The 13,016-nt window shown below is 43.1% G+C and overlaps 1 protein-coding gene across 5 annotated transcripts in view; it reads left to right on the top strand.

The window, feature by feature from the left end:
- DGKA (diacylglycerol kinase alpha) overlaps window positions 1-5,433 on the top strand; it is a 245,608-nt gene extending 240,175 nt beyond the window's left edge. For all 5 annotated transcript variants that reach the window (XM_068267592.1, XM_068267591.1, XM_068267594.1 and 2 more), the window contains 2 exons: window positions 2,559-2,619; window positions 4,451-5,433. In XM_068267592.1, coding sequence (XP_068123693.1) covers window positions 2,559-2,619; window positions 4,451-4,531 — 142 coding nt within the window. In that variant the 3' untranslated portion in view covers window positions 4,532-5,433. The remainder of the gene's footprint in view (window positions 1-2,558; window positions 2,620-4,450) is intronic.
- Window positions 5,434-13,016: the final 7,583 nt, after the last annotated feature.

The following is a 13,016-nucleotide window of genomic DNA, read 5'->3' on the forward strand; positions in this document are numbered from 1 at the left end:
GTGTGATCTGTGTGCTCTGTCTGTGCAGCCAGTCATCATTATTATCTACTGTATGCAGTTTCATTACTATGAGAGACACTTCCTACAGGCAGCCACAAAGCATACCAGAATAATAAAGTTGAAAGCACACAGATGAAAGCCTACAGCAGCCCTTCTTGTCTATAGTCTCATATAGCCTATACAGCACATCCAGAACACCTCATAACCTGGAACAGAAGGAATATGAGCTGGCGGCCATATTGGATATTTCCTGGAGGAATAATGGATAAAAAGCACTCAAAAAGGCACACCAGAGTGGCGAAATTATCAGGTGGAGCATTTATTCTTTACAAGCTATCAACTGATATGTTTATTTTGTGTGAATCGTTCATCTCTGGTTCCCTTTAAATAGTGGTCCGAGTTCCATCCTGATGCAGAGATTTACACTCCCTTCCTCTGCTCTGACGCCAACAAAGGAAACAGGAAGTGAGTGAATTGCTCCTGAATGTTAGCCCAAAAAGAAGAAGAAAAAAAACCTAGCAGAGGTTCTAACCCTTCCTTCCTCTATCCAATGTTCAGCCACACAAAAAAAAAAATGTTAAAAGACGAACTGTAGTGAAAATAACATAATGAATAAAATTGTTTATTTTTTTACAATATTCATTTATAGATTATTTAGTCAGTGTTTGCCCATTGTAAAATATTTCCTCTCCCTGATTTACATTCTGAAATGTATCACTAGTGGTGACATCTTTAATTCTGCCAGGTGATTTGTACAGAATAGTCGTTACTGAGAGTTCTATGCACATTGGGAGGTATTGCTTGCTTGGCAGTTGGAAAAAGCTGTTATTTCCCACAATGCAATGAGATTTACAGACAGCAAACTGTCGGGACCATGGTCATGACATAACACTTCAGGAGGGGTTTCACCACAATATCAGCCATACAGACCCGACCCATCCCCTCTTCCCCCTCCCCCAATATGAGCTATTTGAGAGAAGGTGAAGATTTTGTGTGGGAAAAGGAGGTATCAGCTGCTGATTAAATTAACATTCAATGCTTGGTTAAAGTTCCTCTTTAAGAATTTTGTAAGGCTTTAAAGGGAATCTGAAGTGAAAATAAACTTCATATATAATGATTTGTATGTGTAGTACAGCTAAGAAATAAAACATTAGCAGCAGAGATATGAGTCTTATATTGTTTCCAGTACAGGGAGAGTTAAGAATCTTTCAAAGTCGCAGAGAGCTCTGTTTCTGAAGCTTATTATCTCAAGTGTCTTTCACTGTATTTTGTTTTTCTGTAGAGGAAAGTTCAAAAGTTCACAAGCTTGCTCTGTAAAATCATTTAGAATGCTGAGTAGTGTGTAAACTGCAAATATTAAAGAATGCTATAAAAAAACAAATATACTACTACTACTAGCTACTAATGTTCTATTAATTATCTGTACTACACAACCAATTCATTATATCATTTTTTTTCGCTTCAGTGTCACTTTACACATGGAACATATACAAAATGTATCTACACGGTTTTTGTAAAAGGACCCATTGTGTGCTGGTAAATGCCAGGGTGCCTCTGTTCAGACTGCATTTCCATCAAACTACTAATATTAAAACAAGAAGTTGTAATGGGGTGTGTGGTAGCAGAACTGGCAGTAGTAGCTGTAGAACTGAGAGTTGGCTGCTTACTAGAAATGTCGGCTCAAGCAAACTCTTAGGGCCCGTTTCCACTAGCCACCGTGCGCGGCTGCGAGGTGCGTGGTGGCAATTCCTGGCCAGCGGGAACGCTAACGAATCCCACAAGCCGTGCCATGCACGGCTATGGGATTTGCAGCCTCCCGCGCGGAAACTGACGGCAATGTTGGCCGAATCGCTAAGGTAAGCGATTCGGCTGGCGGCGCCATTGTTTCCTATGGCAGAGTTTCCCCGTGCGATTCGCCTGCGGGGAAACTCTGCAGATTCGGCCCGGTTTCCACACTAGTGGAAACGGGCCCTTAACAATGAAGTTTTCTCTGAAATATTACTGTATCTTTCTGTCCATTCTCTTGTAATGAAATGGGGAAGTGCAAGGTGTAACTAGAGTTTACAGCAATAAGACATACTGCTGAATGGCCACTAGATGGAGCTAATGCCAAGATAAATATCCAGAACAGCAAATATCTGGCACAGCACTCTATAAATTCTGTTATATATATTTTCTGTTAACACTGACTGGTCAGAAAGATTATCATTTTGTCTCAATATGACAAAAAAAGCTGTGTTAGGGGCCCATTGTTGCAGCCACATTTTCCCCCCAGGGCCCCTGAGTCATCCCAGCAATTATGGGAATGCAAAGCAAGCAGCAATGTTACCTGTATACAGCCCGACCTCCAGGTATTCACGCCTCAGAAATCAAAAGCAACGTACTGGCTTGTTACTAATTTTGCTAAAGTTTGGAAAACACCATATGGCTTATGGAAAGGCTTGAAGGCCATTTGGCTATTTTTTAATGCTATAAAGATCACAGACAGACAGAATACACTAGTGTTGGCTTTATGCAGATGGTGTGAATTAAATGTGGAATTTGTTTCTTTTTTACAGGACAGTTAAACCACTTCCAATGCAGATTGATGGAGAGCCCTGGATGCAGCCGCCATGCACGGTAATTATACTTCCCTGTGCCCAAAATCCACTGACAGGAAATGACTAATTGTTATATTATTCTGTTCCTTCCATGAGCCCAAGGGAGAATCCTGCAGCAGCCTTCTCTAGCCATGCTACAAGATTCTCCTCTTCTGGGACTTGTGTGAAATGCTATTCCTATGGGAACTACATGTTCATACCTTCATGTATGAATGTGTGAACCATATAGAGCTTGATGTAACTCTACCATCCCAAGGAAGCATGAAGAGGGCATAGGGCAAGTCCAACACCTTACATCAGCCTCTCAACCTTTTTACCCTGGAGGCAGCCGTCAAATACATTTTGGATCTCAAGGAACCCTGCATTAGTGGGGGAAGTGGGGATTTATTTTGCAGGATTTGTGGTCTTTAAAAGTGAGTGTGGTTGTTCATTGCAACAGCCTTGTTGTGTAGCCCGCAATCTATATTTATTCCTTAAAGTGTTTCCTATTATAGTAGCCCCTGTTAGTGTTTTGTGCTATAGACCCCACAATTAGAGTGTTCCCCTATAACAGTTCTCTTTGTTATACTACCCCTTATTATGGTGCCACTTGTTATACTCATAGCTCCCAACTGTCCCTCTTTCGTAGGGACAGTCCCTTTTTGGGGGCTCAGTCCCTCTGTCCTCCTCATTTCAGGACTTTGTCCCTTTTTGTATGTAAATATTTATATTTCTATACTAAAAATGTGTTTGATTGACTCTAAACTTTATTCCCAACCTTTAAATTCATATATTACTAATTTTAAAATGTTAATATGAAGGAAAATGAACCAGGATAGAAAGAACCAGTGTGGTTTGAATTATAAAACATATTTTTCTTATGAAATCTTTATGGTATGCATGACTGAGGGCATGGTAGGGCGTGACCAAGGGTGTGGCCTGGGCATGGCTTAAGTGTCCTTTTTTCTCATCTCAAAAAGTTGGGAGGTATGGTTATACTGTCTCCATATTACTCACTCCACTGCAACTCTGGCTTCAGTAATTTTTGAGGTGCTCTGCAGCAAAATCTTAAGAAGTGAAGGTAATGAATTAGCACATAGTAACCATACCCTTCAAAAATAATAAAGGTTAAGGTGTCCATACACTTATAGATGGCCACCAGATTCAACCATCAGGTAAATGTCAGATCAAATCTGATCGGAGAGAGCTCTATTACTGCCAAACATTAGCCATAGATTAAAACTCTATAGAACTGCAGTGTAGCGCTGGTCGATGCAGTGCAACGCTACAGGCTGTTGATTAGGTACCAGCGTATGATATAGGAGAAGGAGGATCACTAAACATCAGGGAACTGTATGGGGAGGGCACTAGGCACCAGTAAACTGTATAATGGAGGCAGGTGGCCTCTAGACATTGAGGTTGGCCCGTAATTTGGTGCCAGTGTTTAATTTTGGCCCACTTTGTATTTGAGTTTGACACCCCTGGTCTAGAGTGATCAGTTTCGGCCGGCTGCAGCATCGATTTATAGCAGACTGGACTTGAGTGATACTATCAACCAGATACTGATGGGAAGAATCGATAAGTGTACCTTTAGTATGAGAGCTAAAATTTAAAGTTTGCTAAATAACTTTACAATTGCACTGCTTTATTGAAAATGTCTTTATGCTACCAAATGAAAGCTATCAAGATCTCCAATCCAAGACTAATAGCTGTCATTACTCTGGTCATGCGATTGTTTCCCAGGAGAGGTCATGCAAACGTAAAATAGAGTAGCTGCTGAATGATAAATGATCTATTGTGACAAGCAAACAGTCAAGTGCTGTCTGTGTGATTACCTGCTCACTGAATGGTCACTATGTTCTGTCTTCCAGATTAAGATCACCCACAAGAATCAGGCTCCGATGCTGCAGGCCCCCCCAGCACGCTCCTCCAGCTTCTTCTCCCTCAAGTAATATACAGAGGAGAGCCGAATACCTCTCCTGACACCAGACACACAGAGTACCCCAGTACCTTCCTATTACTCCTGCTTGTAACCAAGCTGTGTGGAAACCCCTCTGCCTTCATCATCATCGCTTTACTTTACCTTTGGGTAACAGCTGGGCTGTCACAGGTCATTTTAGTAGATATTGTCCATTTATATGAGCAGAGTGCCAGTTTCCTGTTTCATTAAAGCCTTATATGCTTTCTGTTATGATGATATTGACGGTAGAGGACATGTAATCTTTAGAGGTCTGTAAAATATTCTCTCTGCACATTTATGCTCTGCTCTGAAAAGCTATTGTACAGATATCCATTTTATTATAAATCCTATTCTAAAAATATATTTTCCATATTTTATGCCACTTACTACCGCTTCAAATCCGTTTGAACTGTAATATTGATGTTTACAGAATCCTGTATTTTAAAACTAGTATTAGAAAAGACTGGATTATAACAGGAAATACTAGCTCAACCTGACCCCCATAATGCTTATGAAAGGGGGGGGGGAACCAACTTAGCTGTATCCATTCCTTTTTCAGCAGCAAGTTAGGTGGGGGGGGGGGGGGGGTCTGGTGGCCAATAGCAGTACTCGATGGTACTTTAGTTTCCTTGCCATATGTTCCATTGCTGCTGTATACAGTAGAACAGCTTATTATTATGCATTATTTTGCTCATTAACATGGTACGAACCACAGAGGAAATCAGAACACGTTGCACTGTTTTTATTTGTATATTTTTTTTAACTTATAATGCATATTATATTGGGAATGATTAGAAGTAGTGTGGCTGAAATTACTCTGATTTAAGGTGTAATTTAAATAACGATGATAAATAAAATCTTTGCCATTAGTGGACAGTGGCTGAGAAGTCTCCACATGATGTGTGAATACGATTTATTCTTCCAATCCTGAAGAAAGAACACCAAGGGCTTGACTCACTAAAGCGTGATAACTACGGTGATAGCACTTATCACGTGATAACTGCTGAGAGCACTATCACCGTAGTTCTCATGTGATAACTACTATCACATTTCGTAGCACTTATGTGAGAACTGCTGCGATAGCGCCACTTATAACGCTTTAGTGAATCAAGCCCAATGGCTTGCACGCACGTTTGCCCAAGCAACGTTTTTAGGTGTGATAACTGAGTTATCACGCTTTTGTGAATCAAGCCGCAAATATCTGTGAGAGGAGCAGTAGGAGAGGAAATCAAGAGATTAAAATAACAGATGATATTTTGCCCAGTGTTACTTGTGGAATAAAGCCAGAAATGTATGTTATATCAAAATTACAAAAGTTGCTGTAGAGAAAACATTTTTAATAAGTGACTGTAAAAGTTTAGGCTAGAGTCAAAAATGGTCCGATTCATGAAATAGACTATAATGGACACGTTGACGGTGCCTTTGTAAAGTGAACCCAAGGTGATAAACAACTGCATCTATCCTCCTAAAAATGAATTTTTAGATATCCCAGGGTTTTATTTTATATTTAAAGGGACTCCGAGCTCCTCTTATTGGCATGCCTTTAAGCCAGACTACTTCCAACAAAGTCGTGCTATGACACCTCTGCAGGAGCCCCTTGCAATGGCCATGCGTGTCACTTCCTCTTCCTGCTTCATTCAGTGATGCCCTTCTCTAACAGAGAAGACAGGGGTGACCCGGAAGTTATAACATAGCCAAGATGGCAGCCACGATTTTTAACCACTTGAGGACCTAGGGCTTTCTACCCCTTAAGGACCAGCCACTTTTTTTCCATTCAGACCACTGCAACTTTCACAGTTTATTGCTCGCTCATACAACCTACCACCTAAATGAATTTTGGCTCCTTTTCTTGTCACTAATAAAGCTTTCTTTTGGTGCTATTTGATTGCTCCTGCGATTTTTACTTTTTATTATATTCATCAAAAAAGACATGAATTTTGGCAAAAAAATGATTTTTTTAACTTTCTGTGCTGCCATTTTTCAAATAAAGTAAAATTTCTGTATACATGCAGCGCGAAAAATGTGGACAAACATGTTTTTGATAAAAAAAACCCATTCAGTGTATATTTATTGGTTTGGGTAAAAGTTATAGCGTTTACAAACTATGGTGCAAAAAGTGAATTTTCTCATTTTCAAGCATCTATGACTTTTCTGACCCCCTGTCATGTTTCATGAGGGGCTAGAATTCCAGAATAGTATAAATACCCCCCAAATTACCCCATTTTGGAAAGAAGACATCCCAAAGTATTCACTGAGAGGCATAGTGAGTTCATAGAAGATATTATTTTTTGTCACAAATAAGCGGAAAATGACACTTTGTGAGAAAAAAAAAAAAAAAGTTTCCATTTCTTCTAACTTGCGACAAAAAAAAAAATGAAATCTGCCACAGACTCACCATGCCCCTCTCTGAATACCTTGAAGGGTCTACTTTCCAAAATGGGGTCATTTGTGGGGTGTGTTTGCTGTCCTGACATTTTGGGGGGTGCTAAATTGTAAGCACCCCTGTAAAGCCTAAAGGTGCTCATTGGACTTTGGACCCCTTAGCGCAGTTAGGGTGCAAAAAAGTGCCACACATGTGGTATTGCCGTACTCAGGAGAAGTAGTATAATGTGTTTTGGGGTGTATTTTTACACATACCCATGCTGGGTGGGAGAAATATCTCTGTAAATGACAAATTTTTTTTTTTATTTTTTTTTACACACAATTGTCCATTTACAGAGATCTTTCTCCCACTCAGCATGGGTATGTGTAAAAATACACCACAAAACACATTATACTACTTTTCCTGAGTACGACGGTACCACATGTGACACTTTTTTGCAGCCTAGGTGCGCTAAGGGGCCCAACGTCCTATTCACAGGTCATTTTGAGGCATTTGTTTTCTAGACTACTCCTCGCGGTTTAAGGCCCCTAAAATGCAAGGGCAGTATAGGAACCCCACAAGTGACCCCATTTTAGAAAGAAGACACCCCAAGGTATTCCGTTAGGTGTATGGCGAGTTCATAGAAGATTTTATTTTTTGTCACAAGTTAGTGAAAAATGACACTTTGTGAAAAAAAACCAATAATCAATTTCCGCTAACTTTTGACAAAAAATAAAATCTTCTATGAACTCGTCATACACCTAACAGAATACCTTGGGGTGTCTTTTTTTCTAAAATGGGGTCACTTGTGGGGTTCCTATACCGCCCTGGCATTTTACGGGCCCAAAACCGTGAGTAGTCTGGAAACCAAATGTCTCAAAATGACTGTTCAGGGGTATAAGCATCTGCAAATTTTGATGACAGGTGGTCTATGAGGGGGCGAATTTTGTGGAACCGGTCATAAGCAGGGTGGCCTTTTAGATGACAGGTTGTATTGGGCCTGATCTGATGGATAGGAGTGCTAGGGGGGGTGACAGGAGGTGATTGATGGGTGTCTCAGGGGGTGGTTAGAGGGGAAAAATAGATGCAATCAATGCACTGGGGAGGTGATCGGAAGCGGGTCTGAGGGGGATCTGAGGGTTTGGCCGAGTGATCAGGAGCCCACACGGGGCAAATTGGGGCCTGATCTGATGGGTAGGTGTGCTAGGGGGTGACAGGAGGTGATTGATGGGTGTCTCAAGGTGTGATTAGAGGGGGGAATAGATGCAAGCAATGCACTGGCGAGGTGATCAGGGCTGGGGTCTGAGGGCATTCTGAGGGTGTGGGCGGGTGATTGAGTGCCCTAGGGGCAGATAGGGGTCTAATCTGATAGGTAGCAGTGACAGGGGGTGATTGATGGGTAATTAGTGGGTGTTTAGGGTAGAGAACAGATGTAAACACTGCACTTGGGAGGTGATCGGACGTCGGATCTGCGGGCGATCTATTGGTGTGGGTGGGTGATCAGATTGCCCGCAAGGGGCAGGTTAGGGGCTGATTGATGGGCGGTAGTGACAGGGGGTGATTGATAGGTGATTGACAGGTAATCAGTGGGTTATTACAGGGGAGAACAGATGTAAATATTGCACTGGCGAATTGATAAGGGGGGGTCTGAGGGCAATCTGAGCGTTTAGGCGGGCGATTGGGTGCCCGCAAGGGGCAGATTAGGGTCTGATCTGATGGGTAACAGTGACAGGTGATGATAGGGGGTTATTGATGGGTAATTAGTGGGTGTTTAGAGGAGAGAATAGATGGAAACACTGCGCTTGGGTGGTGATCTGATGTCGGATCTGCGGGCGATCTATTGGTGTGGGTGGGTGATCAGTTTGCCCGCAAGGGGCAGGTTAGGGGCTGATTGTTGGGTGGCAGTGACAGGGGGTGATTGATGGGTGATTGGCAGGTGATTGACAGGTGATCAGTGGGTTATTACAGGGAAGGCCAGATGTAATTTATGCACTGGCGAATTTATAAGGGGGGGGGGGTCTGAGGGCAATCTGAGCGTGTGGGCGGGTGATTGGGTGCCCGCAAGGGGCAGATTAAGGTCTGATCTGATAGGTAACAGTGACGGTTGGTGATAGGGGGTGATTGATGGGTAATTAGTGGGTGTTTAGAGAAGATAACAGATGTAAACAATACATTTGGGATGTAATCTGACGGCGGGTTTGCGGGCGATCTAATGGTGTGGGTGGGTGATCAGATTGCCCGCAAGGGGCAGGTTAGGGGCTGATTGATGGGTGGCAGTGACAGGGGGTGATTGATGGGGGATAGGCGATTGGCAGGTGATTGACAGGTGATCAGTGGGTTATTACAGGGAAGAACAGATGTAATTAATGCACTGGTGAATTGATAAGGGGGGGTCAGAGGGCAATCTGAGCGTGTGGGCGGGTGATTGGGTGTCCGCAAGGGGCAGATTAGGGTCTGATCTGATAGGTAAAAGTGACAGGTAGTGATAGGGGGTGATTGATGGGTAATTAGTGGGTGTTTAGAGGAGAGAATAGATGTAAACAATGGATTTGGGAGGTGATCTGATGTCAGATCTGCGGGCGATCTATTGGTGTGGGGGGGGGGTGATCAGATTGCCCGCAAGGGGCAGGTTAGGGGCTGATTGATGGGTGGCAGTGACAGGGGGTGACGGGTGATTGACAGGTGATGGACAGGTGATCAGGGGGGATAGATGCATACAGTACATGGGGGGGGTCTGGGGAGAATCTGAGGGGTGGGGGGTGATCAGGAGGGAGCGGGGGGCAGGGGGGGGGGGAATAAAAAAAGAATAGCGTTGACAGATAGTGACGGAGTGATTGATGGGTGATTGGGTGCAAACAGGGGTCTGGGGGGTGGGCAGGGGGGGGGTCTGATGGGTGCTGTGGGCGATCTGGGGCAGGGGGGGGGGAGAAATCAGTGTGCTTGGGTGCAGACTAGGGTGGCTGCAGCCTGCCCTGGTGGTCCCTCGGACATTGGGACCACCAGGGCAGGAGGCAGCCTGTATAATACACTTTGTAAACATTACAAAGTGTATTATACACTTTGTATGCGGCAATCGTCGGGTTAACATCCCGCCGGCGCTTCCGTATGGCCGGCGGGATGTTGCGGCGGGTGAGCGGCGCCAGGCGGAGGCTCGCGTCACGGACGACGCGATCGCTCCACCCATGCCCATAGAAGGACCGCCGCCAATTGTATTTACGGCGGTCGGGAAGTGGTTAAAATTGAAAATCGAACAAAACTATTTGGTGTAGAATGGCGATTCAGGCATTAAATGAAAGGAGAACAAAAGTTACAGAAAGGTATACATCTTTAAGTACTGGAATCTTAAGGCATGCCCATGAGGTGCTCGGAGTCCCTTTAAATATTTACAACGTAGATTTTATTGTTTTTGCCTCTGCTCAGTAGCAGCCTAATTAGTGTCCGTTAGAAAAAGTCAATAATTTATGTATTTTATCTCCCTCTGCTTCCAGAAGTATTCTGCCAGGGAAACTTTTATGGCTATAATTAGATCAGTGCAGTGTACTATATTTTTGGCAACACAGAAGCTGCCACTTCCATGCCTAAAAAAAAAATTGAGCTCTTTCAGGCACCAAAAACAGGCTGGTTATTAATAGGTTTTGTACTGTACATACACATTTAACTCCTGTCACATCGCCTCAGGTACACTTTAACCTCCCTGGCATTATGATCATTTCCAGATTTGGGGTCTAAAAGCCATGCAATTTTTTTCACAAGCTTTTAGACCCTAAAAAGAAAAAATATATACACACACACACACACACACCACAGAAATCTGTAGCAGCTCCTGCATATAACTCACTCACACGGGATTACCGCTCTGAGCTGCAGATTTCTGTTCGAAACCCGACTCAGGATCACTGCCAAGGAGGTTAAATACTGAAATGAACAAACTAATCAGGTCGATACTCACCTATGGAGAGGTAAGGCTCTGGATCCTATAGAGCCTTCCCAAACTTTGCTTGGTCCCCTCCCACTCATTTCTTTCTCCAACCAGTCAGTGCCAGAGCCTCCTGTATCTCCCCTCCAGCACATACAATTTGAGATCACAGGAGCAGAGGCAGCTATGGAAATGAAATATGCTGATCAAGGGAAGGATGACAACCCTCTGAAGAGGTGAATAATGTACTCCCCTCAACTCTGATGGAGAGACTCCACTTCCATGAGGTAGTTTAATTCCTTGTCACATTGCCATTAATCCAGATGCCTGTGAATTTTTTTTTTAGCGTTACTTTACTAGCCCTGCAGCCCTCCAACCCCTCTTTTTTGGAAGAGGTTGCTGGCAGAGTTTAAATATTTTTATTATAAAGTTCCAACAATATTTAATGCAATACTTGTTTACACCTGTAAATCCTCTATTTTTACTAAACTAAGATTTTACAGTATTCCAACCTTTTATAATTGGTATATATTGGTAATTGAATCTTTGGATCTACGGATACCATGTCATCCCAACTGCACTCCAAGAAGCATGGCTATGGAGGAGGGATTTATGTTAGATCATGTACACTGCTCTATGCTACCCCTCAAGTTGTGCAGCTCAAATGGCTAACTCTTAAGCCTGGTACACACATGCAATTTTGATTTGCCAATTACTAACCAATTTTACCACCTCTACATAGTATGAGCATTTATGTACACATTCTGTTCATCATATTCAAAATCTATTGGCCCTCATACTAAGAGGTAAAAATTGGCGAATCAAAATTGTGTGTATATTCACCAGGGGCGTATGGGTAATATAGAGCCTATGGCAAACACTAAAATTGCGCCCCCCCCCCCCCCCATCAGAGCCCCCTCCCTCCCATCTAAAAGCAGCATTCTTTCTAGCGTACATGTGTTATGGTTGCCTATGTTGTTTGGCTCGGGATATTGCTAAAGTAACTTTTCTCTCTTATTCCATCTCTATCCTATTTAACACTAAGCCAAGTGCAGTCTACATATATAAATCAAGTAGCCATGTTTCCCAGATAATAGAATTAATCTGATATCAGCGTCACAGGGGCAGGCATGGGGCGCAGCACAGGGACGGGAATGGCGCCTGTGGTGCCCATGGCAGGAGCCATGCCTACACCCCTCTAGATATGCACCCTTGCTTACAAAGTTTTCGCCAAACTGGCTTTCCTGCTCATTGCCAGAAAACCTCCTACAAATAAATTACCACTCCTCTACCCAAATACAATTCAATCCAAGGACCGCACTCACGTCAGTGGGTATGCTGGTGCCGGGCCCCAAGGCCATCAATCACAGTAATCATGAAGGAGTCCGCACACAGACTTAACGGAGCAATCCACATCAATTTATTGTCCCATCACATGTGTGTAGATACATAGGCCTATGCAGGTCAGACTATGTATCTACCCAAATACAGGCGCAACATGCTGTAGACTTCCAAACCTATAATCCAATCTTCATAAAAACAGTTGATAAAATCGTATACTTAGACACATGCAGTGTAGAAGGAGGTGCAGAGGAGGGTCGACAATCATTTCACCCTGTGAGGTTGGCTTTCTCAGGACTGTATGACAAAGTCATGCATTTGTGCGCATGAGCCCTTAGGGCCCTTTTTCACTATATCAGTTGTGGTCAGTGATAACTGAAAATGACAATTAATGTGCAAGGTAATGTTAATGTTTCTCTATGGCTCAAGTTATATTACTAGTTTGAGTGCTCACCCGGAAGCTGTTATAGAATCACCATTTTTTAAAATGGAGGACAGAGAATTCCAGCAATCAGCGGACAAACAAAGATGTGGTAGAGGAGAAATAAGAATGAGCAGACTACGTGGGAGGCAAGTGTTTATTTTGACTTTAGTTCAGGTTTGCTTTAAGGCCCACCTCTGGTGAAGGCTAATAAGGATGAGCTACAATACGCTGGCAAACTGCATAAGATATGTCACTGGAACCCCATACCAGTTAGGCTCCAGCATGGAGCACCAACCCAATGAATAAAATGGCTTCAACCTTCCTGTACCTCTAGCGCTGGAGATCCACAAGGGTTAGTGGACAGGTATCTATAGCTAGAGAAAAAAAAAAAAAAAAAAGTTCTGCAGCTCAAGTCACTGTATTTTATTAACCAG

The sequence above is a fragment of the Hyperolius riggenbachi genome, chromosome 2 (assembly GCF_040937935.1).
Source record: "Hyperolius riggenbachi isolate aHypRig1 chromosome 2, aHypRig1.pri, whole genome shotgun sequence".
NCBI lineage: Eukaryota > Metazoa > Chordata > Amphibia > Anura > Hyperoliidae > Hyperolius > Hyperolius riggenbachi.